The 26,313-nt window shown below is 42.0% G+C and overlaps 1 protein-coding gene across 1 annotated transcript in view; it reads left to right on the top strand.

Moving 5' to 3' along the window:
- Window positions 1-21,679, top strand: part of LOC135939191 (transcriptional repressor scratch 2-like) — a 45,211-nt gene extending 23,532 nt beyond the window's left edge. The window contains exons 3-4 of the mRNA XM_065483423.1: window positions 14,472-14,749; window positions 15,983-21,679. Coding sequence (XP_065339495.1) covers window positions 14,472-14,749; window positions 15,983-16,804 — 1,100 coding nt within the window. The 3' untranslated portion in view covers window positions 16,805-21,679. The remainder of the gene's footprint in view (window positions 1-14,471; window positions 14,750-15,982) is intronic.
- Window positions 21,680-26,313: the final 4,634 nt, after the last annotated feature.

Raw genomic sequence — 26,313 nt, 5'->3', positions numbered from 1 at the left:
TGTGTAACACCCCTCTGGAAAGTGTCAAAGAAACCAATTTCGAATTTACAAGTAGTTATCATGGGAACATATATATCATCAACAAAATCTTAACTCTTAATATAACTGTTGTTTATTTTGATAATTGTATTAAAACACTTTAAATTTATTATTTCAGGGAAAATGTAATAATTAAAAGATATTTAGTCTGGAGTTCTAAATTTTGCAGCATATTTTCGCAGTTCATTTTGTAATTTAAACTTCAAAAACTCCAGAAATTTTTTAGTGTCGCGATCGCAAGTTCTGTGGCAACAACTATGAATAACTGCAAAAAGAAGCAGCTTCAAATAAACCTTATTAATTAACCAGATCGTTGCTAGTGAGTTATGCACAGAGCGTTTTATCAATTTTCATAAATCAAATATTTTACATTTCTACAGCTCGTATAAAAATGTTTAATAGCCAGTTCTTTAACATAATGTCAAAGTCGAGGTTCGTGAAATTTGGCTCGCGCACCTCCATCTCAATTTCACGGCTGCCAGATCTCTCGTTTGTGCCCTTTCTTTGTCTACCGTCCGCGCATTTTTTTTTTAATATCAATAGCAGCTCGTTCATTATGCCGAAAGCCGAAACGTGTGCCCGGCTTCTTTTGTACTTTTAGTTGGAACAAGCCTCTTTCAGGCGCAACAAGTCCCAAACTTTTGCCGTCGGGGGTCGGGAGGTTTGACTCTTAAGCTGTTGCAGATGATGATTCTTGATGCTTTTGTTGCGAATATTCGCGCGGCACTCGGTGAATTCAAGCAGCTCCTCGAGTGAACAACAAATGGAATGAAAATATGAGCGCGGCCTCTCGCAATTTTCTCCGCTACTTTTGTTTACTCTCTCGCAAGTGCCATCCTTTTGAGCCAACTTTTCGAATCTTTTCTCCGCGGCGGAGCGCAGCAGCGTTGAAAAGCAAACACCGACGAAAGAAACTAACAGAAAGTGCACAAAGCGGCTGCCTGTTTTAATTGCCCAGCGTCTTGCAGGTTAATTAGTTAATTAACGCACACGGTGCGCGCTGTTTTTTAGAAATCCACTCATAATAGAGGCGGCGGCGCTCCTTCGAGACGAGCACAAAGTCTTGTGTTATTGTTTCATCACCTGGCCTCCGCTCTCTTGCACAATGCGCAATATATACGCCCTTGCATAATGATAATACACGGCGTGAAATTAACAACGCGCTGCCGAGATGGGAAGTGCAGCCTACCGGAGAAGGAGGTCCGCATGTTGACTTTAGTGACTGTTTCGCTCTCTCGCTCTGCAATAGTGCAAACACAATTATAAACGAAACTGGAAAGCCAATTCAGGCCGTGTAATTAAGGGCTGCATTATTCATGGGCAGCGTCGCAGCGCTAAATTCGCGTGCCACTCTCCGACCGAGCAGTGCAACCGCGCGCTACTTTGTAATTGGGTCCTGCTGCTTATTAAATAATTCGGCCCGCGTCGACGGCATTAATTAAAGGATAAAAAAAGAAAGACGCAGAAACCACGCGCGGGAGTGGTGGTTTTCTGGCCAAGTTAGACTCGAGCGTCTCCGCACCGCATCAAATATCATTTTAAAATTTATTTCCTTTGCGACGCCACCGCGCTTCTGCCACACCGCGCGCGCCGCAGATTTATTGCAACCTGTTTGAATAATTCATCAAGCGAAAAACACGTTCGCGTACGCGTATACTCCCCGTCCGTCTCTGCAGAGGAAAATTTGACGCTTGCTTGCCGCCGCACTGGGTAATCAAACCCGAAACTCGGCTGAAAATTGTCGGATAAATTGAAGCTGGCCTGAACGTGCTTTCTGATAGATGTGCACCCTTTTTTACGATTTGCTTTCCTCATTTCACTTCTTCCTTTCATTATTTAACACCCAAATTTTTGTATGCATGGAAGCAAACATGAATCGCACTGTTTTAAATTGTAGCAAAATTTATTCAAAATAATATAGTGAGAGTGCATTACTCTCTATATCTCTTTACAAACCTATCATATTTGGAATAAAAATATGGATTACTCTTTAAATTGCTAATTAAATATTTCAAAAAAAAGAGGAACAATATGAAACAATATTTTTTCAGTGGCTTATTCCGCCAATAACAAATAAGAAATATGGAATTTATTTATCTCTTCAGCCAACCTCATATCTCATATTATTATTTGCATAATTGGTGTAGCAATTGTAAAATCCATCTGAAAAATAGTATTTAGATAACTTTTGATGAAACAGCAATGTGCCAATGTGCCAGTTTTTATTTTGGAAAAAATATGAATTGGGTTAGAGCGTTAGAGGCGGCAGTCATGCGCTGGCTTGGGTGCACACCATGTTGCGGTGGCGGTGGTGGAGCTGGAGCGAGGTAGACAAAGTGCCGGCGTGCAAATTGATGCTGATGTGAAATATTGCAGCACGAGGGCGTGACTCAAGATTAATTTGCGATTTTTCATGTAAGCGCGTGCCAGACAAGGTGCGTTCGCGTAGTAGATGAAATCTAGCTGTCGCGAAAATGCAAATTTCACTTTCAGCCCGCGTTACCCAAGCCATTAATCAAAATTTGTCAATCACAATTTGCAAGCTATTCAATATCCGCAGCTGCTGGCATTAGAAACGCGTGCGTGCGTGCGTGTGTGCAAAGCGGTGTGTCTGTAATCAAGCCTCCGCTCTCTCTTTCGCACCTGTGCTCTCTCTCTCTCTCTCTCTCTCTCTCTCTCTCTCTCTCTCTCTCTCTCTCGTGCTCGCATGTACAGCATTTTAATGCGTCAAGTGGAAGATCCGCGGTTGATGGGTAATTTATTGAACATCTCTCAGGCGGCGCGGTGCTCGCTCCGCTGAATTCCATTGATCAATCCACGCGTGTAATGCACACATCAGCCGCTTATTGATGGTGCCATACTTTGCATATTGCGTGTGTTTGACGTCAACCGGCCGGCTGACGACGCGAACGTGCCGATAATTGTATTATTGCCAGTGCCGCAGTGATAAATGAACCTCCACACAGCTGGCTTCATCCTTCTTGTCTGTAGGAAAAATTTATATTTTACAAGCATACTTGTCTCTATTTTTGGACACGTATACGGGGACACACAGATATTACTATTAATGAGAGGTAAAATTTGCAGAATGCTGCAGCTTATGCAGCGGTTAATGACATGTTTAGGACTGTGATATTTATTTAGACGACCAATATTGTTCAGAGCTTCCAATCATCCTGGGGCCATCAAATGAACACAAATCATATCATTTTAAGCTTCTTGAACCATGTACATAAAATCTTCCGGCACAAAATGAAGATTTTCATTTAGAATAATGCATTTTAAAGCTTCAATTATATGTTAGACTCATTACATGCTCTTAAACATACGAAGAAGACTGACTTTTTTGACAAATAAAAACATCTAAAATTAACAGCACTTGACACGAAGTTAAGCACTGTGAAATAAATCTAATAATTAAAAATAATTTTTATTGTGCTCGTAAGGAAGTCAGCTTACAGTCAGTGGCTCAAGCTGCAGACTGTCAGATAGAAAATTTACAACATCCATTTAGTCGTATAGGTTGAGTTGAAGCATTTAACTGCAAAAATTAAATTTGTGCCAGATATATTCAATCTTACGATTTTTAGAACTTTTTTCTATTTCTGTATAGAAAATTGAGTATGGGAAAATGACATCGGATACATTCGTCATCACTGATTTCCTACTTGGTAATTGGATCGTCGTTACTCTCGCATCAATTGCTCGCCCAGAGGCGCGTTCTAAAACAAGCCGGAAAAATCATCAACCAACAAAATTGCCGTTTCCAATTTCAAACTTGTAATCGGGTGCAATTCTCGAGAGCGCCGTTCGACCGAGCGTGAGTACGTAAAAACAGAATTTGCCGGCTCAATAAAGCGCAGATTGCGTCGGTGCAAAAACTAAGCGGAGGCGGCGGTGGCGAGGCATCAGTTATTGCGCGCAGGCAGTGTCCGCTCGCGCACGTTGGAATTTAAGAAGCTTAGCGAAATTAATTGGCCATCTAATGGAGATTAGGTCGGCCGGGGCCGCAGCCCTAAATCCAAATTAATTTTGTATTATCTTTTATGTGTCGCGCGCGGCGTGCAGCCAATATAGCCTTTGACATAAACCGATTTTTAGTGCAGAAGGCGTTGCGAGGCTCCACTTTAATCTAGTCATCTATTACGGTGTAATGTGCAAAGCGTGGTCGGCGTGTTGCAGAATAGGCGACGCCTGCATCATTTACAAAGGCCATTGGGCCGGCAGTTAGTAGGTAAAGTGAGGGCCATTTGTTACTGTAATTACCGCGCCGGCGACCCCGTCGAGCGCACGCCGTCATACACCGCCTGATGAACTGCAACCCCGAAACCAATATGGCCGCCCATCACGAAATTGGCCTCAATTGTCTCGACTCGCGCCCGCGTCCGTCACTCTCGGCGGCCGCTGTCGCTGTGCCCGATTTCGGCTAGATTGCGCGATAGGCCGGCAACTGTTTCTCTCAGTCAGAGAGTCGGCCGCGCGTGCTGTCGATGCTGATTAGTCCGCCTTTGATGTCAGTCACCCGTGGTCGCTTTGACTTCAGCAGCTGACGATCTACGGGTTCCTTTTTTTTGCCTCCGACTGAGGCTATCTTTATTGTCGTCACAGGCAATTTGAAATATTGGACGTCTAATGTGGGTTTGAAAATGAACAGATGATTTCATATTTTGGGACATATCGCATTATTGATATTTTTCAAAAGCTATATTTTAAGAAAAAAAAGAAAAGAAAAATTTTTGGAATAAAAAATATGCTACTGCCAAATTCAATTAATTAATTAATTGGATGATTGTTTTTTAATAAATTGTAAATTTAACAATCGGAAAAACGGCCGTTGAAAAAAGAGATGATACTGTTATGCCAACGCTAGCTAAATTTTTTCATTCTTGCTTTTCGTTTAAGTTTTCAGTCCTTGTTCATTTTTTATTAAAACAAATTGATGGAGAACAAGTGTAAAAAGGTTTAGTTTTGCTTTTAATTTGGCTGGAAAATCTCGGATTTCCCAAGTCGGCGTTAAAAGCAATTCACAAGAAATAAAAGCGCACCAAGGTTGGCTGCTCGTAAAAAGAGGCAGGAGTGTGTCGCTTGCACATGCAAAAACGGCCGACATATTGTGTTATTTACGTGGTGCTCGCATGCACACGTCCGGATGTAAGCACAATTTTTTCCATCCACCAACATATTAGAATATACCCTGGAGTTATTAAAGTATGTATTAGCTTTTTGCGCTGCATTAAAGGGTGAATAAATTCAGCACAATCTGACGGTTTATTTTGCCTTCGTGTATAATAAACAAGTAGATGCGAGTGTGTGTGTTTGTGCATTGTCCTTTTTTGCGTCTGGTTATTTAATGCTGAAGATATGCGCACCAGGCGTGTGAAATGGCTCCGCCGCGGCTGCCGGCCTTTATTTATGAATGCGCCTGCGGAAACTTAATAATGGCACGAGAGCGAAAAAGTGGCCGGCAAAATCTCATTTCGAGTGTGAAAACGTGTCCGGCCAAATTTCGCTAAATGTAATTTGCACCGCATAGCAGCTTCTTTTTGTGCCTGCTGCCTCCGGTTTTTTTATTTGTTCTCGGCGGCCGGACGGGGAGGGGGCAATAAAATAAATTCATCAGCAGCGGTGGCGGCGGTTTTTATGTGTGTCCCTGCTGTTTCATCTGCGAGTGTATGTATGCTTTGAAAGTCGCGCGCATACAGATATTAATCAAACGTAATTGCAATTCCATGTCGGCGCTTTGATTGCAGCGCATTAATTAAGCCTCAATCAATGAGCTAGTCGGACACAAAGCAATAAAGCCAACTACTCACGTATGTATACGCGCGCGTCGAGTATAATTTGTATTAATCGATCCTTGGCGTGCTCATTAATGAGTAAACGTGTTTTGTTCGAAAGCGTCATGCACTGCAAAGCCCAATTAGCCGACGGCAAAGCAGACGAGTCGAAAAGTCGTGCTTTGCTCGCGACAAGTTAATTCTGCGAATCGGGCCCGCCTCGCCGCCGGGAAAGCGAAAGTCGATTTACCCGACTCATAATTGCTGAATTATAAATTGGCCCTCGCGTCACAGGCACATACAAGAGACGGAGCAATTTAAAGTGTATCGATTTTTGAAGCTTGAAAAAGTCTAAAGCTCTTTTTAGTTGTAATGTTTAATTTATCGTAAAATTATTACTAAATATTTAGACTGTTCTGTTGATTTAATCAAAGAGGGGACTATTGTGAAAGTTATATTTCACATTTAAATGGAATTTTCTTACTTGTACGCTTTCCATATTGTTGAATTCGAGGGGAACCCCCCTAAAGTAAGTAAGTAAGTGGAATAGGATTGGATTGAGAAAAGTATACGCACGTTCTCGTGGGATAATGTTGATTTGAGCGTAAGGTCTCATTAATCGTTCTTGACCTGCAAAACAAATAATGCACCTGACTCTTGTCACGATATCATCAATTTCGCCAATATTGAGGCATAATTGACATAAGATGCCATCCCATTAGAAAAATAAAAATACTGAAAAAGGCGCGTATTAAAAATACAGAAAGAAAAATTAAAAAATAGGAAGATGAGACAAAAGAAATGAAAGTTAATATTCTTCAAAAGAATTTTAAGCCAGTCAAGGGCAAAAAAATAAGCAAAAGTGGTCAAGTCGGCTGGAAATCCCCCTCAATTTATTCTTTTAGTAGTGTTACCGACCAATCCGGAGTTCTGTCAAATGCGAAAACTATAGCTTCTTCCCTATGCTATTAACTAGCGCACTATCAATTAAATAATTTTTAGCTGGAAAAGTGGAAAAATTAACTTTGTTCTATCTTAATTTCCACAAAGTTTTCATGATGATCTTCGTCTTTCTGAATTGTAGGCAGTTCTGCACTAATGTCATTAGTTTGGCCCTATTCAAGTGTCCGATGAACGGCGCGAAAGCCAAATTAGGAAAATCGCTCTTGGCAGGCTTCTAGATTGCACGTGGTGAAAGTGGGCAAGTGCTGGGCAATTTTCCAAGGCGACCAACACCTTCAGGGACATTTCATATAATATATGCGGCAGGCCGGCGACTTTTGTCTGATTGGACAAGGCACATTAATCAGCGCTGTGCGTTTGCATTCTGCTTAAAAGCCAATTTGGAAAACCATCTTGGAATTTGCACGGCCTATTCATCAGCCATGTTCCGTTTCAACAGGGGCACGGCTGTTGATTAATTAGAGTGCTCGTCGGCGGCGCGCATAGCGAGAATGCCTCGTCAGATATTATTTACACTGAACGCTCATGTAATCCTTTTATAGATGTGATAATTTATCACTTATATTTCAAGGCGGGCTTAGCGTCTGCAGAAGCTAAGATTAATTTCCCCGGCTTTCGGAAGACACAGGGACGGTATTCCTCTCATTCCAGCAACCACTGCACGCACTTGGTAAGCTGCTTTCGCCACTTGTAGAAAGAAAAGGGACACGCACGTAAGGCCGTGTAAATCCACTCGCAGCACACATATTAAAAATAGCTATTGTGCGCGTGTGGAAGAAACGGAAATTTGACCGTCCGCCGCCTGCACGCGGGTAATCCCGGCTGAGATATTGTGCCGTTCCCTTTGTGTCACATTCATTTCGCATTTTTTTCGCCCCTTACTTCAACCCGGATTACGTTGCGAGGTGCAGAAATTCCACTCTAATCCCGCGGATCTTCTAATTTAATTTGTGGCCGGCTAACAAGCTTTTTCGCCGCGTTTGTTCTAACTCCTTTTTTTCAGAAATTACGACGAGCAGATCCGGCTTTAGCAAAAATTTAGGAAATATGCGGCCGTAGTTATTTTAGACCTGGGATAAGGCAGGATAAATGAAAAATAATCGCATTACTATGTAATGTAAGCTTTCTGCGAAAAAGTTAAAATATGAATTTTTAAGTGAAAGCCATAAATTTGCGATTCATCTCTCTGAATAAAATTTAAGAGCGTTGTTCTAAAATTAATTTAGCTAAAAAATAGATGGAAGCTTAAAAGGTTTCATACATTTTAAAAGATCAAAAACGAATATATTAAAAACGAGATAAATTTTTCAATGGCTTCTCCTGTAATACTTCAAATGTGGTTTATTATGACCTACTTTTGAAGAGTTAAAAGTGCTACAGTAGGTAGGTGCGTTTTTTGCCAAGTTCAACCCTTGCTTTGGATGAGATGGATATAAATTACATGTGGAAAAGCCATTTCAGCCATTTTCCTCCGCTGCGGGTAAATCTGCCGCCATTCCACAAAAACAAAAAGCTTCGAAAAGAAGTAATAGAGCCTCTCACCATAATATCCCCTGATTACTTTTCGCTTTTTCCCCGGCAAACTTTCATCAACTTTTTGCCCTCCACTCCGCCATCATTAGGCGCGAGTTCCGCGCGCGTGCATCCGAAATTAAAAGCGCATTAGCAGATAATTTGCATTCTTCCTGCATTCGCAAACTTTATTATGGCATAATTAGCGAGAGATAGTGTCGGTGCGCGGTGCGCTGCTTGCGGAGAGAAAAATGAACAGCCGAGCAGCCAACTTGTGATTGGAATTGTTATAAAATGTGCTGCTAGCTCCTCAGGCGCACTTTGGAAACTCCTTATTCCAGTCTCATGGCTGATATTAACATTTGCTAAAATGGTACAATTTCCTGGCGACGGGCTGTGTGGCTGTGGGAAAGCGAGTAACGTGATCAGCCAATATTGAGAAATGGTGGAGGCTCGTCAGAACTTTGCGAATAAGTTGGTTGGTTCGTTCGTTAGTCTGCTGGGCCCGGTGGGAATGTGCATCCCGCGAAATTTGCTATGTCCCCCTTGATTATTAAAAGCAGCTTTTTGGCTCCAACAGCAAACTTTGGCTCGGCAGACAAGGTGGATGTTTTCAAGCAGCTTGGATTTGTCTCAAGCGTAGCAGATTTCTTTGAGTTTTGATGTTTGCTTTCGATTTTCTTGATAGTAAGTATGCAGCACGAATAAAAAGTGGAGCGATAAAAACTTCGTAAGTTCAATAAAACTACCCGCGTTCTTGTTGGATACATTCCAATCTTGAAACTCATGCCAGAACTTGTAAAGAATCTACATTTGCAATTAGGTTAGTTGTGCCCAACGTTTTTATCGCGTTAAACAAGTGCCAAATGTTCGTCCATCAATTAAAGCCTATTTTTATTTAATGTTGTGTTTTTGTAGCATTACCATCGTAAGAGTGAAATAACTCTTTGAACTGGAACGAAAATATTGAATCATAACATTTCGCTAATTAGGTGGCCAGAAATGTCTTTTAACAATTTATCAATCAATCAAAAATATTATCGTCATTTATGCTACTTAAGTAGTACCAATTAAACTGTAAATTTTAATGATATAATAACATAGTTGAGAACGTTGAGTTTGCCAGCTTTTCACAGCGCACGGATGCATTGACCCGCCGTGGCAAAATCAATGCGAAACTCGTGAGCAAAGTGGGTGTCGGTGAAACAAGGCGTGTGTGCATATTAACAACTTGACAGCCGGCCAACAACAGCGCATCGATCGTTGTGATCGCTCAAATTGGCGAAGATTGCCGGCAGGTAATTATGCACGAGTGCTGGCTGGTTGCATGGAAGTTAGTTGGATGTACTGAACGGAAGGGTTAAGTCCTCGCCCCCCTCTCTCACTTGGCTACTACAATTACCACCGCGCCGCAGCAGCCCACACACACGTAGAACATACACACACACACACGGCACGACACACAATTTGCATCGTGGAATATTGAGCGTCGTTTTATTTATTACCTCCTCGGAACACATACGCGAGAGACTCACACTCGCTCACACAAAGCCACTATCTAACAAGCGCTGCTGCTCGTATAATTTGCAATAATAATAATAATGGTAGTGATCGTGCTGATATTGCTATTATCAGAGCATATTGCATTAGGATGGAGCACCGTGCAAATTGCTCGAGAAAAAGGACCCCTTCTCATTGGCTGCTGCGGTAACTTTGACTATCTCTCTCTCCTCTGTGTTTAGCAGAGTAATAATATCTGTAATTTGACACATTTCGCAGCACAGGGTGAAATTGGAGCGGATACGAGTGGGGTGATATTGACATGCACTACTCGCGCGAGCAAAAAATTAAAAGTTTTATTATTGAACAAAAATATTTTTTCTAACTGGTATTTGAAAAAATAACTGCAACAAATTCAAACGAAGTACCGTAGCAACAAAGACGAACGACGAACTTTACTTAGTGAGCTCTGTTTTCAACTCGGTTGGTTCTCAACTGCAAAAACGTTCTCATCTTAAACTTTGATAAGTTTGCTTCTCAAAAATCCTTGTTCGAAGAAGCAAAAACAGAAGAATAAATGCTAAAAGAGATTAAAATACCTTTTTTAAAGATGTCTAAAATTTAATTATATTTTTAAATAATATTGAACATCATTATATAACACATCATATATATAACAATATAGCCAATTCTGAAGAATTATTGGCTGGCTGGTGCTCAGCGGCTACACAGGACAGTTTTTATTAAATAAACTAGAGTTTCAGATATGAATTAGACGTGATACTTAGGAATAAAAAATATCTCTGTGTGTGCATACCCCTAAATGAATTTTCTAAAAGCATTCAAAGATGGAATTAACAAAATCTCATTAAAATTTTACATATAGAATTACAGTTTTACTGACAGATTTTTTACTCAAGTAGATCAACTCTTCGTCAAATATAAATGTTTTTAAACCGGTGTTGTGATTAAAAGTGTCCAATGTTCATTCCGCCACTTTCTGGTTTTAGCCTGTTTTCGCCGGCAGCAGCAATTACTAGCTGCATAATGGAGGAATATGCAAATTTGCACTTGTTTACTATACACAAGTGTGCGGAAGTGTGTAGTACAAAGCCCTCCTTGGAAACTATAGACAACCTGTTGAGATTGAAGTGCAAACTTTCTCCGCGCTCGGCGTTAGCTCGGCGGCGAGCAGGAGGCGGGCCCGCAAGACTGAAATCATAATTACACGCGTTTCACCATTTGGACCCTTCCATTGGGGTTAATTAAATCACAATGAGTGCGCCGAGGTTGGTCGCCATCCGCGGTGCAACTTATTGATTTTTTTCCGCACGCGGCTGCGAGTCGGCCCCGAGGCACTCTGCTGGAACACCATCCAACTCAGGTTTTTTCACTTTCCCTGCCGTGAATGAAAAATCGCTCCGCGCGCAAAAAGCAGCAGCGACGAGTTTTTTACCCGAGCTCGCAGCCATGAGAAATTCGCTGCAAAAATTGAAAAATGACTCGGTGTGCGCGGGCGGGCGGGCGGGTGGGCGAAAGCAAGTTTGGCCTAGTGAAGCCAGTTACAAGCCAAGTTCATCCTCTCTTTTATTTTGCACGAGGACAACATGTTTTTGTGTCTCTCGGGGTGGCGCCGTTCCTATCGATCTGCAGTCCAGGACGAAACTGATGATGATGATGACGACTGGCAATCGATGCACACCAGCAGCCGCGCGCGCCCTGCTTGCTCGAGACGATGACGCAAACAAAAACACAATAAAAAGCGGTGCCCTGCTCTGCAATGATTAAAACACGCGTGACAGCTGCGTGTCACCACACGCACTCTGTCCTCTTTATTCATTTAGCGAAATGAGAACGGTCTTTGTTTGCCTGGAAAATCAACAAATCGTCACGCTTCCATCCTGATGATAACGCAGCAGCTTATGAGGTCTAAGTAATTGCCAGAGTGGGATCTATTAAACTATCAGTGTGATTTTAACAGATGACATCCACTGCTGAGCGAACGCTTAAAACGCCTAATTTCATTTGCAGTATTTGAACAGTTAATTTTGAACGCCCTGTTAATTATAATTGAAATAGACTAATTAATACCCTCTTTTTTAAATTGCTATTATAATAAATAGTTTCATCTTGTAAAAATAACTATCATTACGCATATATATATATATATATCTGCCTTCGAGGTCACAGAAAAAGATAAATCTTAAGATAATATAACATTCACTACACTCAATTTTTTCGATCCCTATGTTGGAGTTAGCTACCCTCGCATTTACCTGTAATCACACGACAATATAAACGTAGTTTGATGAGGCAATGCCGCTTCAAAATATCGACTGAATTAAAGATTTAGAGTTTGCTCTGTAAACGATATATAAGTTTATGCCAAGTGAGTCACGATCAACATTCAAATCAACAATGATTAATTTTAAAAAAGGTTCTGCAAATATATTAATACTTTTAAATTAATTTTCTGCTTTTTACTGTCTTTAAGATTAACGGTTAAAAAATGGCGAACACCATTCACCAGTTTTATTATTCAAAACCAAGCATATTACTTGATTTAAAGTTATTTTGAAATTAGTGAATTAGAAAAGACTGATTTCACAATTTAGCGCTCTCACATTTTGAATCAACCGGGGTTTTTTAAAGCAAACTTACTTTTCCGTTTGCACGGCAATAAAACCATTTTTTGCGTGGCAGCCGAGCATTTCGAGCGAATCATGGCAGTAAAATTCGAGCAGCAAAATGATCGCTCGCGGCAGTGTCGCTTTTAAAAATACGCGCGCGCGTGCAATGAAAGCCGCTTTTTATTGTTCCGTGTTCATTTTTAAAGCCCATTTTTTGCTTTGGCACGCTGCAAAGTCATAAATTATCGGCCCTGAAGGCAATTGAAGCGTGCGCGCAGCGCGGGAAAAAGACAACACAGAGTAGTATGTCACATCACACGCTCAAACGCCTGCTCGTCATCCGCCGGCCGCTTTTGCATCGCTCCATTCTGATAAACAACAATCAGCTCTCGCCTTTGAAGGCAAATTGCCGTCGCCTGCAACTCTGAAAGTTATTGTTGAAACTTTCACCACTTTGAAGTCTATAGTCGAGCGAGCGAGTGTGTACGCGCACCGTAATTATTCGGCAAATAAAAAGCTGTGAGCTGCCACTCTACTCGCTCTGGCTGCCAGACAGGAGGAAAATCAAATTTCTTACCCCCGCGGCCCCCTGCCTCTCTCTCTCTCTCTCTCTCTCTCTCTCTCTCTCTCTCGCTCTCAATTGGGCTTAATGCGCATAACGTGTCAGCACGAGGCAGAAGAAGGGCTGCGTGCGGGTGGCGCCTCAGACGTGTACCATTCTTGATGTGTGGAGCAGCTCCTTGTGTGTTCCATTACGGCCTTAAGTCATTGCTGCGCTCTCAGCCATCCACGCGCGCGTCTGCTGCCTTCCTTCGGCTGCCGCTCCTTCGCTGCCGTCTTTTTGCACAGAAGCTTTCTCCCATTAGCCCCCATGCACTCAAGTGGCATAACACATCAGAAATGTGCGCGCCGCTGGAGATCCACTTTTATTGTTCCTCTTGAAACAATTTCCAAATGCACGCGAGCTGTAAAAGAGAGCTGGCGAGCGAGAGGAAGAGAGGCTTTCGTGCAGCTGCCGACTGGAATTCCATTGCACTGCGTTTCAAAGAACCCAGAGTGATCGATTTCCTACGAATTTTTATATTTGATTCACGCAGCCAGCAATCTATGTGTGTGCTCTCATTTTTCCACTTTTAACATTCATCGACGTCATAAGCAAATTACGACTGCTGGGTTTCCGTTTAGCTTCCACCTGGAACGCAGTTTTGAATGTATGTACCGTTGCCTACACTTAAACTGGATAACTACAGCAAACATGGTTAACACGGAAAAACTCTTTGCAGCTTAACAACGCAATAAATATCAAGCAATTTAATCGGAAAAAGTTTTACACGTTGATAGAGAGCTCGTTAAACACCAATGGTGATCAACTAGAACAATTGTTATCGCAGGAGAGAAATTTTAATCTCATTCTTTGTTGATATTCGAATGTGAAAAGTTATTAATGTGATGCAATATCAGGTTTTTTCTAAAAGCATAATATATACACTCATCCTAGCGAGTAAAATCTGAACCGATAGTAATAATAGTTTCATCTCCATTATTTGCATTCCGCCCACAGTGAAAAGTCATTGTCTGCGTCGGGCTAAAATATGCTCCCACTCGTCTGACAACTATTTTTTCGCTTCCACCAGGTAGATAAATTGGCGAGGAGGGACAACGCTGCTGAGCAGGCGAGAAATTAATTCCGACAAGAAAATAATTATGCAACGCGCCGGGCCGAATACTTTTGCTTTCATAAATCAGCTGGCGCGTGTGTGTTGTGCACCATAAATTAAGAGGCGCGCCAGGCAGCCAGCCATGCACCAGCTAGCGAGCGAATCTTCTTTCGCACGAAATTGGGGCGGAATTGTTTATCCACGCTCGCAGCGCGGCGCTCTCACAATGCACGGGAGTTGGCAGCGTGCGAGATTTACGACTTGTTTTTGTCCGCCTCGGCCATTAGCGTTTGCATTTGAATGGCCAAAAATCACACTTTTGTGATTTATCCCGTGTGCAGCGCGCCAACGCACTCGCTCGACTAACAAGCGCCGCTTCTGCCGTGTTTCAGACAACTACAACATCCACGAGTTCATTCCGAACAGCATCCAGCAGCATGACCGACCGGCCGACTCATCGAGCGGAGAGGAAATTCTCGGCCACGACGGCGGCATCCCCATCTTTAGGATGCGCAGCGCCGAGGAGACGGAGGTGGCGCACGACCTGCTCGAACTGTCCAGGTCGCTGCCGCCTCTGCCTCCGCCCGGACAGGTGTCCGCCGTGCCCCTCAGTTCCATAATCGAGCACCAGGCCGAGAGCAGTGACGAAACGCAAGAGCAGCACTTAGACGTGAGCGTCCAAAATTTAAATTTTGTCTCACTGGCATATACACTATCCTTTAATAATTCAATATTTTGTGTGTAGGTTTTCGGGGTAGAAGAGATCTAAATTGAGAATCTCTTTGGTCTTTACCCTTTTTGCAAATTAGTTTGTATTTTAATTTTTTTCTATAAACTTGAATTTTTTATGATTGCTGATTTTCTGTCATGATAATATTTTTGAAAGCATGAATTCACACAAAATACATTGTAAATTTGCGTTGAATCCGCATTTGGGCTAAAAATTTCAACATTCGTAGTCACTAACTGATTGATAATAAATGAACCACAAATATTGCGATTCCACGCTATCTGTTCAAATTATTTTGAGGTACAGGTCGTAACATGATATTCAAATGATTTTCTAGACATCGATTCATTTTTTTTATTCCGATATAATTGATTTAATGATTTAATTATCATTTATTAAACTTTCACTGGACACCAGGAAAATAAAATTACTGCTTTTTTAATTCTTATACTTGACTGCACTTTTAGTTTCCTGGTGTTCGGTAAAAGTTTAATCTCATTTGAACGCTGTCTAAAGAACTCCTAAGAGAACAGAAAAAGTCTAGTGATTTACCTTCGTGACACCTGTTGGCCGAATAACGACTCGTCTCGCAACCTGCTTTTTGCAGCACTCGCACTAAAGTAGACTTTTATTCAGGCTGATGCCACATTATTATGGTACTTTGACTCTAGCTTCACTTTACAAACTCGGAAACTAAACATCACAGACGGTTCCATGCAAAGAAAACCGTCGTTGAGAGTGATTTAGATGTGGTTTCAAGCTTTTACTTGTGTCGACTTTTGTAGAGTTCTTGCAAATAATTTTTAACAACGAATCACTGAAATATTTCTCATTTCCTAGGGTACTTTTTAATGGTTTTGCAAAATCATTGACAGGGTATATTAACTAGTATTTTTTTATAATCAAGAGATTAATAACATTATGATTTTAAATGATAATTTTTACTCTCCTGCTAATGTTTTGTAAAATTTTTGTTATCTCCATGTTGCCTCAGTTAATCAGCTGCGACTTTTCGTGGCTCTGCATAGCAAGCAGGGAGCAAATTAAGATATTTACCGAGCCGAGAGTCGGCATTTAGAGGGTAGGCAACGTGCTCGTCAGAGCCGCGAAGCAAATTGCATAAGCCGCTTTTAGCATTCGACTCACGGCCGGGCTGTGTCTGTGTGTTAGCAGGAGCGGCACGAACCGGTGCTGCACGAGAACATGGAGACGCCTTGCTACCGAGAGCCGGGCGAGCCGAGCAGACACCACGGACCGCCGCTGACGCCGCCCACGTCTGAGTACTCGTCGGACGCGGAGAACAACAGCCCGAACCTGCAGATGGAGCACAAGTCAACGTCGACGTCGAGCTACCCATATGAGGGAGGCGTGGTCATGTCGGACGGGCGGTCGAAACGCAAGAGCATCGCCAGCGTGTCAACGATGACGAGCGCGGAGGCGTCCGAGGAGGGCGAGGACGAAGACGGCGAGCTGCCACCGCACTCGCCGGCGCACGGTGGCTCCGGCAAGACGCGCTACACGTGTCCCGAATGCGGCAAGCAGTACGCCACGTCGTCCAACCTGTCGAGGCACAAGCAGACGCACCGCAGCCTCGACTCGCAGTCGGCCAAGAAATGTCCGACGTGCGGCAAGGCGTACGTCAGTATGCCGGCGCTGGCCATGCACGTGCTCACGCACAACCTCAGCCACAAGTGCGACGTGTGTGGCAAGGCGTTCTCACGGCCGTGGCTGCTTCAGGGCCACCTCAGGTCGCACACCGGCGAGAAGCCCTACGTGTGCGTGCAGTGCGGCAAGGCGTTCGCCGACAGGTCCAACCTGCGCGCGCACATGCAGACGCACTCGGCGGCCAAGAACTTCCGCTGCAAGCGATGTGATAAGTCGTTCGCCCTAAAGTCCTACCTGAACAAGCACTACGAGTCGGCCTGCTTCAAGGAGGGCGAGAGCGCCTGCTCCGAGATCAACTCGTTGGACGGCAGTGATGACGTCATGGACTAATTACCGGCCTCGTCCGTAGTGCGCGCGCGACTCTCTCTCTTATACTCTCTCTTGAAGATTTAATGCTCAAAAAGTAATTAGCCACTGTAATAACAGCAGATGAACAACTAATTTTGTATTTATCTAGTCGGTAGGGGGCAGGTATGATATTTTAGCAACACGATAGCGAAGCGTGCGTTTCTGCCGTTCTTTCGTCTTTTCGACTACGCTCTTTCTACGAAAAGTGGACAGAACACGAACACACACACATACACACATAAACACACACACACACACACTATTACTATTACTGACGAAAAATAAAAGTATTACGTCGCGCTGGGGTGCTGACTGGACTGCCGATCTGTGAGGACTTAGAAGCGTGAACAAAATTAGAGCAAATTATCTTTCTATCGCTACGTACATTGCCTGTTTCATCTGTCTGTCTGTCTCTCTGTCTGTCTGTCTCCCTCGTATATAATCGATAGAATTTTCTCCTGGCGCGACACTCCCTCTCAACCCCATATCACTCAGGTCTCTTTTCTTCCCCTTCCCCGAACGTACTACCTTGCAGACGCTTAGTGGACACGAGAATTTCCTCACTGCATTTCTCCGGCTTTCTGTTCCATACGTACACACAGTTACGTAGAAACAATGCCGCTCGAATCGAGTTGACACACTCGCCGCAGGGGCAGGATCGGGTGTGGCCGACTCGGAACACATGAACAGCAGCGTTCTGCCCGCACTCGCGACTTTATGAGCAGAATATTAAAACGCATATACATTCCTCCCGGCATTGCTTGCATTTCTCTCAGGTGCAGCTCCTTCCTATACTCAGACACTCCTCCGCCGCGAGGAGTAATTTTAGCCTCGCGCTCGGCCGGATGCGGAGCCGCTCGCTGCAGTTAGTTATTGTTTGTAATTGCGCCAGACGAGCAAATTGATACCCATTTGCAGCAATTACCCGTGCATTAGTCGAGCACTCACCGAAACGCATCGCCCGAGCGGCTTCACTTCCGCCGAGAGCGCCATCGAAACGAATCAAACAGCCAGGTTTTTACAATGCAACTAACTATCGTGCGAAAAACGCCGCCGCTCCAGGCAGACAACCGGCAGAGTGTGTTTTCCCCTGATATATTTCCGGTTCCAACATTCCAAAGCCAATTTGACGAATTCAATACAACGAACACGGTGGTACCAAAAATTGAACACTGAATTTAACGACCCACGTACTATCATATCCATAATCCAGAAACGAGCTCATAGTAAAATATTACTGTACCCACAAGCAATACCGCAGACAAATTTGAGATTCGTATATTTACTAGAAAGCCAAAAGATTATCCACTTGAAAATTTGTAAAGATTAGGAAGCATAACAATCGAAAGCAATTTATTGAAATTAAAATCAACACTTAAACAAAGACACACACTCACTCACACAGCTGATAATACGCTAAATAATAATTCCCCTTGATTGACTGAAGGAATTTTTAACTTCACCGTATTATATAGGATTGTAACGCGTATTTATAGGAATTTATCAAAACCGGCGCATTCCAGGCATATTAAAGTCAACTTCAGCAATATCGTCACGGAAACCAAATTTTCCCCCGTTTTCAATTGAGAAACAAACAAAAAACGAGTTGAGAAGAAAATGTTGAAGCAACGAAGCATGTTTTACTCTAATTGTCGCGCTCGACCCGCGAGAGCACCCGGACAATTTGATTAGAACACAGTGATACGGGATATTGGAGCTCTGCAACAACCGCAAAGTGTCCACCGTCCTAGCCTAAGTGCTGAAACCCTAGTCACATATATGATTATTATTGTACTTTTTGATTATTGCCAACGGGACTATACATACTTCGCGAACCAAACGAACAAAGCGCATCTAGGGAATAACCAAACAAATGAAAGAAAACTGTGTTGTAATCTAATTTTGTACACACGCAAACAAACAAAAACCTTTGGCTGACAACAATTTTATAGCAAAAAAAAGACACCAAACGAGCGATATTAACAGAAATGCATTTCAAAATTGAAAAAGATAAAAAATTATATAGTCACTCTCTTTACGAAGCCAGTGTTGTGTATCATTCTCGTCTGTAACTTTAGTGCTTATACGATTTGAATGTGTATTAAATTTAAGTATCCGTGTGTTGATTTTGATCTCCATATAGTTGGTTGTGATTTTTACAATGTGAAAAAAACACTGTTCTAGTCTGCAACGAAGCGAGTAAATGAGTTCAAGGTCGACTGACGTCACTAATTGGCCTGCAACAGGTGAAGTAATTGGGGAAAAATGAGTATTCTTTCTAGTTGGGGGTGGGCTAGGGGATATGGAAGCCTCGGTGATTATACGCATGGATCCGTCGGAATTATCATCTCTCCCACGCAGCCCGGAGAAAGGCAGGCTGGCGCCTCCCGTGGGTGCCATCTTATGACGCCGATGGGGGCCATCCATAAATTAGTTTTCGCGCGATGAATATTTCCAGCGGTCCCAGCAGATCTCGGATTTGGTATTCACGCCGAATTTCGTTTGTCGTCAATTTCCCGGCGAAGCGTCGGCATGAAATATAAATCGGGTCGAACCGCATCAACAAGAAATACGACACGACTCGCGTGAACTTTTTGTCCAAGATATTCAATGCCCCCCGGGGACGCGGCTCTTAAAAAGACGCACCTAATAGACACACTTTAGCAGCCGTTTTTATTAGAAAAGCTGACATTCAGCCATGCTAAAGGACAGAAATTATTAAATCGATTAACCAAGTTTGGCAGCGTTTAGAGCACCAACATTTTTTGTGCTGCTCCAATAATTCAATTAGTCTAAAAAAATGAATCTCGAGCTGCCTATCTTTTCTCTGGGCATCAAATTTTCATCGGCTCTTTAATTATTCTTTAGGCTGAATCGGCGCACATCAGTCAATTAGCCGGCGTCGATCAGTCACGCGCGCGTCACTCCGCCATCGAGCTTTCTTTTTCGGGTGCGTGTCGCTTCCTGAAGCCAGCCTTCCCTTTTCACCGGGCTAAAAATGAAACACTCGAGTGCTCTCCCCCTTTTGTGAAATGTGTCACGTCGTTGGGCAGATAAGCGCCATGCACGAGGCAGAGGTCAAATAATGACAGAAGTCTTCCATATTTGTCAGTCGAATAAGTGTGTTTCTTTCTGCATACATTTCGTTTTTTTTTTTCGGGGCGATGAGAAAGAAATCGGGTATAATTTTCGGCCAGATTCGCTAACTAATGTAAGAGACAGCAAAACCGTTTCCGAATTGCAGAGTCAATAAACGAGCAAAAATAGCAACTTTCTCCAGAGAAGAACAATGAAAATTGCAAGTGTATTATAAAAGAAAGCAATAATTAAAATTGAATTTTTGATGTTTCAGAGGCTAGAAGTATACAAGCAATGTTTGTTACACATAATTATTTATCGCGAAACTGATGTGCTGTATAAAAATTGCAACGAGAATACTCTGTATTGTACTTAAAGGTATATTGAACATTGACCGCAGGAAATTCGATCAGAGATTGCACTATTCTAGATACATCCAAGTTCGAAGGGTTTTTCCAAGGAAACAGCAAAGCGCGCAATAAAGAAGCAAGCAAATCGAAATTCGAATTTGACTCCAGATTAACACACGTGTCTATATTTTGTGACTTTTATGTCGTGTCAAATGCGTGTATCGAAAAAAGAATTAAAAATCTTCAATTGTTGCTATGTACGTGCATAAGTGGTTTATAAAAGAGATTGAATTGTAAACGATATAATTGCGAAGTAACTTGGGCACCAAAAATCGGCTTCTTGTAAATCCTAGGACGATCGATCGAATTACATTTAACAAAATTTTTAGGGAGTGCGTTGTATGCATACATACATACAATCGAACCAGCTGAGATGAGACGGATAATTATGATGTACTTATAACACACATTACAATGTAAAACATGATGTATAGACTTACTACGATGGATTATGTACTATTTGCAATACTCATTCATGAATTACTAATATGGAGATTCAATGTAGTCACGAGTATTAGCGTTCGTCATTACCAACTAATTATGATTATTAAAATTACACAAACATTCACACAAACACACATATTGACACATTTGAACACACACACGCAGCCACACTATTATACAGCCAGTAAAGGAGCACCAAAGTTTTTTATATTCTCTTTTGTTTCAAAGTAAAGTCCACGGGATTTCAATCCATTGGAAGTTCAATTAAAGAGCAGCAAAAGTGGTCCTGATTTTACATTTCTTTAAATGAGGAAAGTAAAATTTGTGGATGCTGAACTCGACAAACAGATTGGAAAGGAGAAAATGCAAAACTAGGGTGCTCCTTCAAGCAAATTGGTAAATCAGTTTTACCTTTTGACATCAAATGGACATGACGAAATATTTTGTATCGCTACTTGTAGATTGCATAGCATTATTTACCGCAATTTTCCAATGTACGACGAAATGATGATTTCGCTTGGTCGTTATAGTTGCATCACCGAAATCGGTTTCCTCGTCGTTTGTTTCCGCCGCCATAACAACAAATTGCGTGTTTTGTGTACGGAGGGATGTTCTCTCCCTCTTTCTCTCTCCATTTGCGATCATTGTATTTGATAATGTGTCGCTGAAATCGTACTGTTTTGATTTGCGGGCGCCGACTGCGCGCTGAAAAGCTGACTTGGATCATTATACATTGCTGCATGACACTGTGTTTAGACACATGATGTGACTTTGATTTACCCTTCCGCATTGTCGTCAGCAAATTGCTAGTCTTGTTTGATTACGCTGTTTTTATCCTGAGCATTCCCATTTCTGTTTCGATTAATTATTATAATCACATTTAGCTCATGACAAGCAATAAAAACTTAATATTTTTAATCTGGAATATTTAGCATTTTATTCACGCCAAATCCTCTGCTCCACATCAGTTGATTCGATTTGAATAAATTTCCTGACCTAATTTAAATAATGTGCAAATTTTCATACTTTAATTTATCGTCTGTTTTGTTCTTTTCCATAACAATGAGTAGAAATTGATGGGACATGAACGTTTATTGCAGCGATCCAGCCATGCAGATATTAAATAAAGGTGAGTTAACACAGGCAATTACTGGACCTCATGAATTACGAAAACAATTGGGTCGTGTGGATGGCAGTGAATCATTATTTTCGAACTCCCGATTTGATATTTTTTCTATTCGTATAATTGATTTACGTGGACGATTCCAGCAGAGATTTACGATCATTCGCCAGCACTAGATAACTGCCTATGTGCAAGCAAATAATTAATTGCACGCCTGGCAGTATTTTTTATCATTCAAATTTGAAATGGTTGCCAAAAGACAATGATTGCTATTCAACAATATTTTTGTATTTCCTATAAAACACTAGTCTCGAGATCCAAATTTGACTCCAGCACATGCCCAAAAATGTTTTTTATTTCAACAAAAACATTTATTTTCCTTTTTTCTAAAAAATTTTGCACACGCAGTTATGTAATTTTTATTATTGAGCACAAAAGCAAATAAAAACATTTTTGTGAACATTCGACTTTTCCCTTCAAACAATTTTCGTGTCCCTTGCAAAAAGACCAAAATTGAGCTTCAGCGTAAACTCGAGCTTAAGAGGAAACATTCAGGCAAAATGTCGGCCGTAAATTTCGCATTCAAACTTGCTTTCACCGACGTAATTACAAGCAATTTCTGCAAGGCAAACAAAAGGCGAAAATTTAATTCTGGAGCAGTGTATGAAAAAGATTCGAGCTGATTTACATGAATTCCGGCCGTCGGAAAATGCGGCAAACAACTGCGAGGGCCCAGAGGCGCAAAAACGAGAGAGAGAGAGCGCACGCTGCTCCTTGTGTTTATTCTCGCCGGAGTCGTAAAAGTGGAATTCGCTTGGATCCGGAACACATAGTGCATTCTGCATTTCTCGGACGGTCACACACTCCAATTGCGAGCCGCACATTCCCTCGTCGCCGCCCCGAGGGGACAGAATTGCTGGCCGGCCCGATGATTTGTGTTGCCCATACGCCAACAAAGTGAGTCGTCGGTGCGACTTCAAACGCCGAGACCAATTGAACCAGCTGCAGCGCACGGCCGTTCGCTTGATGAGATATCCTTCCTGTTTCTCGCACCCAGATGCATCAAAGTTTCATCAGCAAAGGTCCTGCTCTATGACACTTCGCTTAAATTTTGACAAGAATGGATTCGCCTTCGACCCGACTCAGTTCCACGGGTGCTGAATAGTCCGCGACGATGAAATTGCTTTTTTTCAATCTCTTCTCAGGTATCCTGACTTTCTTTTTCATCCACAGAAATAGAATATTTAATCTCTACATAGGCCTCTGCAATTAAAGGATTTCCGATTTTGACATAATTGTCAAAAGGATATTAAATACCTTGTAATTGGAGACGAATATTTGTCTGCTCTAATCATGGCCAATAATCAAATTAATATGATTTTTTTCATTATGTACTAAATTGAGTGGTAATATTTTTAACATATTGTTGGTTATTGATGTTATTGTTAATTTTTTGAATATCACGACCATTAAAAACTTAAATTAGATTTTTCAAAATTTCTTTAATTACTTAGTGTTGCTTTGAACGTCTACGGTAAAAGTACATATACATTCAAAATTATTTTCTTTGAAAATAAATGCTGTTTTTCGAATTTCAATCGTATTTGAGTTTATATATTAAATCAGTTTTAGCCTTGTTTCAACATCAGAATAAACACACACAAATTACTATTGGTGATTATTTTAATTCTACTTTCTATAAAAGTGAGGTGGTCTAATTTAATTCACCTGTTGATTTTCAATCAGAATGGCAAAGCAGAGGCTGCTGACATCGAGGCCATTGTGATTGATTTGCTCAGAAATCTTTTTCACTCCGTCCAAACACAAACAGTGTAAAGTAAACAATTCAGCAAAGCGCCTTATTTTAGTCCCATTCGATTGCGTTGCAAATGTAATTAAATTTCAAACCAATTACAATAATTAGTTTGCTGGGCTTTCGAATGGGAACGTGAGCGCCTTCCATCGGATAATTAGTTGTTCGGTGCAAACAGCATTCGGCTGCGAATGCAAATAAAAGCGAAACTGTACCCGGCTGATAATAAACATAGGGCACTTGTTTGTCAATCAAACGGGGCTCGGCAGTTAAGCGCTCCGATATATTTACAGCGGCAGGCGGGTGGGCGAGAGACGAAAGAATGATCATAGAGGATGAAAGCGAGCGTGTCAGGCGCGTTGATGTACGAGCGGCGAATAACGACATCGGCTGTCCATTATGTGACATAAAAATCCGCAGAATGATATCTGAAAAAAAGAGGTGGAGCGTGTAAAATGATGTGCAACATTAAATCCTCATTATCGAGCGGTTGTCGTAAATATCGAGACGCCGGCCGGGGTCAAAAACAAGCGTCGGCCCCCTTTTTAGCCGGGCCCTTAACTGCCTGTCGATTGTGATCGATTAAAGAGCACTTTTTCGAGATGAATGGCGAAGAAAGAGCAGCAGTGATAGATGACCGAAAACGAGCCGCTCGCGCGCACACATTCGCCCGGCTCGGATAAAAAAGAGCAGTTTAAATCTATCTCATCAAGGGAATCATCCACCATAAAGAATAAGGCCGTTTGCTCTCTCTCTCTCTCTCTCTCTCTCTCTCTCTCTCTCTCTCTCTCTCTCTCTCTCTCTCTTTCTCTACGGAAGAAAAGAAAGGACGAGAGTGCAGCCTGGAAATAAGCACAATGGATCTAGGCGCACGTCCAACTTTTCTAAACCAAAAAAATTTATGTGCCGTCATTATGTGAGCCGCGAGTTCATCAGTAGCCGAGCCAGCCACCGCGCCTTCAATCGATAAGCTGTGAATTTACCACCTCGTTTTGGCCAATTTCATCCACCGCCCGCCCTAAAGCATTTTCACCCAAAACATTCAATAAATCTCGGATGCGCCGCCGCTTCATTAGGGTGCAAACGCTCTCTGCTCAAACTTGTTTGTACCGTCAAAGACGCACCGCCTGTAAAATGGACTATCGATTCTAGGCCCTGTGTGCTAGCAATAATTTTTACATAGCTGTAACCTGCTCATAGATAGTACTTTATCAAAATATTTAATATTCTTTCATTAAAATATGCTCTAAAAATAATTTAGCAATTATCTAGAAAATCATCGGAAATTGCATATTATTCACAGAAGTAGCGTAATCAGCTAGATTTAAATTTACAATTTGAATCATCCTGCTTGCACTCAAACTAAATACCGAACAGCCATTCAAGTTATCTTGTTAAATATTTACTTTTATACCAATCTTTAGTTGGAAACTTAGAGGTAATACGTAAAAGAGTTTCACGCTCCTCTTGCGAGGATTTTAAAATTCAACCCTTGGCTTTGGACGAGATGAGAGGCACAACAGCTGCTTTGAAGGACTACGCCAGGAGTTGCAAGTTGCAAGCGTTTCCAATTAAATATGTGCAGTCTCAAGAGGCCAAGTTATATTATTATTGAACCGCTCTCGAGGGCATTTACTGCTACCACGAGCGATATGGAAATCCAAACTAAATTGCTGCAGATGAAATGTGCGTGGACTGATCCACCGAGTGAGTCGTAGCAAAGGAGAGGCACTCAATATTCAAAAGACGTGCAAAAATGCTCGCGATTTGAATCAAGCAGACTGCAATAGAGATAATCTGATTAAATAAATTGGATTCAATTTATTACAGCTAGTGAACAGGAAAAAGGTGTAACAATGGGAGAAGCGAGTGGTAGTTTAATATTTACACTAAGTTGCCAACCGTAAAACTCGGCTGCTGTAAAAAGTTTGCCGCGGCACAGTCGGAAGATGTGATTGAAAAATACTCGCACCTCTCCACAAGCTGTGTGTGTGTCTACGTATAGAGATGATTGGTTTAACTTTTTCCATATCCCAGTTGCCAGCCAGCCATAAAGACGGGCACATGCGCGAGCGTACGTATAACAAAAGTAGTTCTCTATATGGAAATTGGATTGTGCCCGAGTCAAATTATTTCGCGTGTAACCCGCCAGGTTTGACGTGAAATAAACGCGCAGAGATCAGCTAGTGAGGATGGAAGAAAGGAATCCGTGCCTTCGCTCGCGCCTCGTCGCCTCCTGAGCCGTTGAAAGGAAGGAAATTGGAGTTGGCGCGCCAGCCACATTCATTTTTGTCACGTCCAAATGAAATTGACATGGAATTGTTTTGAATTTGTCGCCGCGCACGGATTCGAAAGGGGTTCGCAGCCAGTCGAAAGCGAAGATGTTCGTCCAATGAATGGCAAGAGAAAAAGGCCAAAGGTAAGCTCACAACTTTTTCGCCTCGAGAGTGTGACGGGAAAATCAATCGCGGAACAGGTAGCCTCAATGTTTTTCTAGTTGAACCAATAATGGGATTGACGAGAAAAAATGCACATTCGTTCAGATGTAGGATTGCATTGCAATTGACACAATTGTATGAATTTACAATACTTATAAAAATACAACATACTTATAAAAATATAA

This window comes from Cloeon dipterum, chromosome 3, assembly GCF_949628265.1.
Source record: "Cloeon dipterum chromosome 3, ieCloDipt1.1, whole genome shotgun sequence".
NCBI lineage: Eukaryota > Metazoa > Arthropoda > Insecta > Ephemeroptera > Baetidae > Cloeon > Cloeon dipterum.
The sequence above is the reverse complement of the archived record's forward strand: the minus strand, read 5'-3'. Positions and strand labels throughout refer to the sequence as shown.